The 6,540-nt window shown below is 41.8% G+C and overlaps 1 protein-coding gene across 1 annotated transcript; it reads right to left on the bottom strand.

Annotated features, from left to right (window-relative positions):
• Positions 1 to 316: 316 nt before the first annotated feature.
• On the bottom strand, positions 317 to 5,782 carry LOC123448722 (ABC transporter I family member 6, chloroplastic). The gene is made up of 7 exons (XM_045125701.1): positions 5,435 to 5,782; positions 5,276 to 5,326; positions 3,468 to 3,689; positions 3,207 to 3,329; positions 1,839 to 2,015; positions 844 to 943; positions 317 to 656 (listed from the first exon to the last, which is right to left on the bottom strand). Exons 1-6 carry the CDS (start codon positions 5,681 to 5,683, stop codon positions 854 to 856), a joined length of 912 nt encoding a protein of 303 aa, XP_044981636.1. The 5' UTR covers positions 5,684 to 5,782; the 3' UTR covers positions 317 to 656; positions 844 to 853.
• Positions 5,783 to 6,540: the final 758 nt, after the last annotated feature.

The raw sequence follows: 6,540 nt of genomic DNA, 5'->3' as shown, positions 1-6,540 counted from the left end.
AAAAAAATCCAAAGAATCCGTTGCAACAGGACCGGCTAAGTCGGTAGCCACCCACCATTAGTGGCTGACGGATAAAGGATAATAAGTAGTCTAGGCCATTTGCCTGGATTGCACCTTAGAATCTTTTGCATAGTCCAGTCCACCACTCCCAACCAGTGAACAAGCAAATACTATAGTATTCTTCCTCCGAGCAACTGTGCCTAATGGAATAGCAAGTCCAGTAGGTACCTGCTGTTAGTGGCACATGGGTCAGAGCCTACAATACCTGTCCTGAATAAACCTAAGAACCAATTGCACATTTGCAATCAGTAGGAACTTGACCAGATACCAGAGGCATTAAAAGTGATATTTAAAACTGTTTACAATTGTAGAGAAATCCAACAAATAACTACATGTATAGTGTATTAATATTGGAATCCAACAAATCTTACAGGACGAGAACAAGAAATATGGACGAGGGCAATTCAGAACTCCAGTGTTTCACCTCCAAAAGGACGAATATGCCTGGCCAAATGGGCACTAGCTCTACAATTTCACTTTAAGTTAGCACGGTTTACTTCCAGGCTCCATGCCAGTTTCACTAGGAGCAGCGTCCAGGCTCCATGCCACTTCTAGGCTCCATGCCATCCAGACAAATAGACATTCAAGCATTTGACCTGCAAAGGAGCATCTAAAATCAGCCAAATCCATAAGAAGCTGGTCCATCTTTGCAGAACCAATAGAAATATTCCTTTCATCATTCTTCACCATGAAGATGCATGGGTCTTCATGTCACCATAAGAGCAAACAATGTCTCTCTCCCCCAAAAAAAGAAGGAAAAAGAAGAATGGACAAAAGAAAAACCTTATTCATGCTATACAAAAGAAGCGATTGATTTGTAGCCACCCTCGTTGATGTGGCTGGCTAGAGAGCTGTCACCTGTCTTCACTATCTTGCCGCTTTCCTGTAAGTTACCAATCAGAAGCACTATCAATGACAGCACACGCCCTTTATTGAAGAATTTAAAATCGTTGACATACTCACAGCACTGTTCCTACATTCTACTCCCTCTGTACCTAAATATTTGTAGTTGGAGAAAACTAGACTAGTTCTCTCCAACTAAAAATATTTAGGTACAGAGGAAGTACAAGATTAGGATGGAAAAAGTAGAAGGATTGTCAAAGGTGCAAATGATATGTTAATTATCAGCAAGTGCTGCTGTTGGGTTGAATAATAGATTGAGAAACAGTTACTTTCAAATGTGTAGAACCTGGTGAGACCATAGGTCTTCACCACCTAATTAAATAACACTACTTATAAAAAGGCAGGCCACACAAGCTCATTGCCTCTTTGGCACTACTCTCTAAAGAATTACAAAACAGATAAAATTATCAGACAATTCTGGGTCCAAATGAATCTTTCTCGAAACAAAATAGAGGAATGCTTAAGGCTCAGTCTGCCGTTACTGAATTATGTTGTGCTAAACTTATTTTATAATATGCTGTGAGAAAACAGCCATGAAAGAAGGCAAGAGTAGGTTACCAAACAGAAAAATACCAATTCCGAGCCCAAATAAAATCTTTCTTGAAACAAAATAGATAGAGGAATGCTTAAGGCTCAGTTTGCGTTGTTGTACAATGTTCTGTTGAACTTACATTATAATCTGCTACAGGAAACAGCCACAAAAGCAGGCAAAATTTTGTTACCCAAACAGAAAAAATAGGCAAAGGCTTGTTGGAAAATCTGGACAATCATAATTCATGTCAATGCCAAACACAGCCTAAATTAGATGCATTTGAACAGACAAAGGTACCATCAAGCATAAAAACTCTACAAAACAAGTATGCTTGTGCGCTTACCATGATGTGAACATAGCTTGGCTTAATAAGATCCAAAAGACGTTGGTAATGTGTAATCATCAAAACAGAGTTTTGGGGAGTCAAAAGCCCATTCACTGCATGAGCTACATCTTCAAGTGCATCAACATCTAATCCTGAATCGATTTCGTCGAGGAGGGCTAAATCAGCCCCAAGGACCTAATTTACAAACAATGAATCAGAGGTGGAAAATTATTGATGAGGTAGATGCATAAAGATTCCTGGTAAAAATGTTCAACAAGCATTCTCTGTGTCAAAGAATGTCCGTGTTATGACCGGTTTACATTATAACCGGAGAAGGCCCAGTTAAATCAAGCTGGCCAAGTTATCTTATAGTATTAGGGGCTTAGCCCAGTTTATTATATTTGCTAGCCTAGAGAGGTTATATATAATCATGTAAAGGACACCGTTTGACGTTAAGCAGAATCAATCTATTTGATCGGCTCCTAGCAGGAGCCGGCGCCCTAACCCTAGCCGCCCCTATTCTCTCTCTCGCGCGCGCGACAACGGCACCGCGCCGCCGGCAGCCGCGCCCATCGCCACGCCAGCTACACTTCCACCCATATAACCTGCGATCTAGGTCTGGTAGGGATTTGGTTCCTATCAGTACGCTTTAGTCTATGCAAGAAAACTTTGTTGATAATGTTCTGTACCAAAAATATACCTAAAAATGGAAGAGTTTAACCCAATCGTTCGTTGCAGCAAAGAAGAGACTATAGGCAAGCCAACAGATTTATTTTCCTAAGATCCTGAATAATTAACTCCATACAGCTTTGCGATATCAGGCCCGTATATGATTTATTATTTTTGGAAATTCCAGCCCAAAATCATGTTAAGATCAAGCGCTGAATTTGTAGTAATAAAGCCATCCTTGGATACCCAAGTATTTGTGGAACTGTGAATTAGTATTATGGTGGTATAACATGCCATATTGAGATTATAATCAGTCCAAAAAATTAAACAGGAACTGATAGTCATGACGCTCTTATCAGATGGACTGGTTGAACTCTATAATTTGCACATTTTAAACAAGGTGTCTTTCGAAGTTTATTTGGTCTTGTTTAGCATTTAGTGAACTAAAAAACTTGCTACTTCAGGTTTTATTAACTGTCAAGTGTCAACAACTACTTGGCCTAACAGTTACATTTTTCAACAACATACTGTATTGAATATTGCAATCTCAAATACTTCTATTTTTTATTAATCTGCAAAAAAGAACTTTTTGGTACATGAAGCATGCGGTATTTCATACACGAATGTGATACAATAAAAATATGACATTTGAATATGGTAGCACATAAATGATGGAACAGCCAAATTAAGGTGTCTAATAGCTCATAGTAATCTTACAGAAAGTTGCAGTATCTCATTGCGCTTTCTTTCTCCACCACTAAATCCTTCGTTTACATTACGATCAAGGATCTTTGGTTCCATCTTTAAGGCCTCGACTTTTTGTGATACAACTGAATAGAACTGCATGATAAAGCAAAATATATGTCAGAGTTTATACTTATCACAGAAACTAGTTAGTAACATACAACGCCGTATTGTTCCCTTGTATGCTAAGTATAAAAAAATTGATGACTTTTACACTAACTATAATATTCAAACCTCAAGAGGTCCCAAAGCTGGGAGACCGTCCTTCTCTCTGCGAGCATTTATTGCCATGAGCAGAAAATCATAATTGCTCACTCCAGGAATCTCAATAGGCGCTTGGAAGCTCATAAAGAGGCCTGCAAGAGATCTTTCCTCTGGCTCCATGTCAATCAAGTTCTCACCCTTGAAGAGAATGGTACCACCAGTTACCTCGTAATGTGGATGGCCAACAAGAACCTATAACAAACAGACACAACACTCAACTGAATGCCTAGATATGAGAGCAAGGAACAAGGTCAATCACCCACGGTTTAATCAGAACACCTTGGAGATGCAAACAAGATAAGGGGTTGAATTAAATTACACGATTGTGATGGCTGAACTTCTCATAGAATTTGCACTGATCGCATTACATAACAAAGCTCATCGCAAACTTAAGGAGTTGATCTCCACAGGTCCTGCAAGTTTAAGACCACAAGCTTGACCATACTTTACTGGCTGTGTTTTTTAACCTGGGCCTGAACTAACGAGGGTACCTCCAAACTTCTAGTATAAGCAGTACATCCGGTTGGTTATTTTAGAAACGAAAAGAGCACCAGCATTTCCTTTAATAGTTTGGAATTTGCATGATGCCAAAACAAACTTGGTTGCATGGGTTCATAAAGTATTTTCAAAATACAAGCTGCAAAACAAGTACTGAACATACCATGTTCAGGTGCCATTTGCATTGTTTGCCTGGAGAAGTTTGAAGGAAGCTTTGAACTGGGAACAAATCCCTGGTTCAATCAAACGGGGTCAAATGGATCTGCTTTTTCTGCAGTACTTTTGTCTTTATGGCCTACTCTCAGCAAGATGGCCACTGAAGGGGAGTTGTTATGACATCTTGCTGATGCTTTCTACAAATAATTTTCTCTTTGCAGCAACAGGAAACATTGTTGAAAGAAGGGGGTTAGGCTGTTAGGGGAGCAACAGATGGTGGACATAGCGGTCACCAGAATCAAGTGATAGCCTGAGGTCCTAACAGAAAACAAGTTAACCAAAAGGAACCATGCCACATGATAAGGGTAGAATCTTTATGCGTTCTTATAACAGATCTTGGTGGTCTTTTGTCGCTCCCTGTAAGAATTTAAGATGATGTGTTATACAAGCTTTGTTTGTCACTCTGTCGAAAAAAAACTCTATTTATGTTCATATGTTCTAGCAGGGGTGTTACTTCATGTGATTGATGGGTGCTGTTTTATATGGAGTGACTCTGTTTGCTAACTGTAAACTGGAATGCCCGGCTCTTTTCTAGCATTAGTTTCTTCTGGATTTGGTCCCTATGCACCATGTGTCCAAACAAGAAGGTATAACTCTTGCAACAAAATCAGTAGGCCTGTAATTTAAAGGGATATTTTTTGTTTGAGTAATCACCTCTTCATCAGGGGTTGGTCCATTTCTGCGACGAGTAATTCGGGACGGAGGGAGTACTTATGAAGGACGAGGTGGTGATGGGCAAAACCAATTTGATTCATTAAATCTCCATTTTAATATCTGATTCCTCAAACCAAATAAAACCTAGGATTCCAATCACATTTGCCATACTAGAGAAGGCACGTGTAACTTAAATGGCATCAAAATAGGCAAGCACACCGGTTGAATATTGATTCAAATATACCCTGGAAACTAAATTGAACTCTTGACTTTGCCATTTCGATCCTCTTGATCTTCATTTCCCAGAAAAATCTCAAGCAGGCACATAAACGTAGACAGGCACCAATTTCTCAGTGGTTTTCATCGTAACAATCGAGACAAATTTGGACGGGTGAGATGTAGGGCCTAACCTTTGTGAGGGTGCTCTTGCCGGAGCCGTTCTTCCCCATGATCGCATGAACCTATTATCACACGCAGACAAACCCAACACAAGTCAACACACCAACCCTTACAGACCCAATCAAACACTACGCCAAACGAGCCGCTAGTTATTCCAACCCAGCACGAACCTCGCCCTCGCGAACGGTGAGGTCGACGCCTTTTAGGATCTGCTGCCCAGTCTCCTTGACGGAGGCGGTAAGCCCGTGCACCTCGAGAAGGACCTTCCCAGCGGACTCGGTCGCCGCGGCGGAGGCCACAGCCGTGCGGTGCCGTGGCCGCACGGAGATAGAACCCAGCGGCGGGTGGCGGCGGTGGGATGAGGAGGAGAAGAGAGGGGATGAGGAGGAAACGGCGGCGACGGCGAACGGCGGCGCCATAGGAAGGTCAGGGAGGAGGCAGCAGGTGCGCGCCTCAAGATGCTTCGTTCGCGGCGGCTTCGGATGACGACGGGGTCAGTAGTGGGCCAGTTGCGTATTTGCTTGCCCTCTCTCTCGGGTCGAGTGCTATTATCCACGGGCCTCTTTGGACTGGCCTGTTTACAGCCCACAACTCCACAGTACCGAATTGGGTGATTCCGATCGTGTATCCATTGGGCAGTGCTCTACGCTGACGCGTCGGTTAAAATTTTCGGCCGGCCGCGCGCAGGCCGATCCGTCAGCTGCACGTGGGTCACACCTTTAGATCTCTATGCAGCAAAAAAATTCGATGCAACAAATTTTGTCCACGATGCAGCAATTTTCGTTCACGGTTGCAACAAAAATATAGTTGTAGCAAAAAAAAATCAACATGGTCGTAACAAAAAAGAAGTTGATGATGCCTGGTAGCAAAACAAAATAAGGTTGTAGCAAAACAATTCGGTGAACTCGGGTTGCAACTCTGACGAACGTGTATGCAACCTTTTTAGTGAATGGTTGCAGCAAAAAATGATACCGATTGTAGCAAAAATTAACACGGTTTAGCAAAAAAAACACCGGTTGTAGCGAAAAATTCGATGAACTAAGGTTGCAACCAAATGTATATGCAGCTCTTTTAGTGGACAAATGTAACAAATTTGGAGACTATTTGTAGCAAATTTAAACGATCACCACAGGGGAAAATGTTGCATGGCCATACGCGCGGGTCGCGCGCGAGGCGCTTTGCTTCCGCCGGCGCGCCGAAGGGAAACGTTTCTTGTATCCATTTATATACCCTTAAACATTGATCAATAAAAGCTTCGCGAGGTTGTCTTAAAAAA

The sequence above is a fragment of the Hordeum vulgare genome, chromosome 4H (assembly GCF_904849725.1).
Source record: "Hordeum vulgare subsp. vulgare chromosome 4H, MorexV3_pseudomolecules_assembly, whole genome shotgun sequence".
NCBI lineage: Eukaryota > Viridiplantae > Streptophyta > Magnoliopsida > Poales > Poaceae > Hordeum > Hordeum vulgare.
The sequence above is the reverse complement of the archived record's forward strand: the minus strand, read 5'-3'. Positions and strand labels throughout refer to the sequence as shown.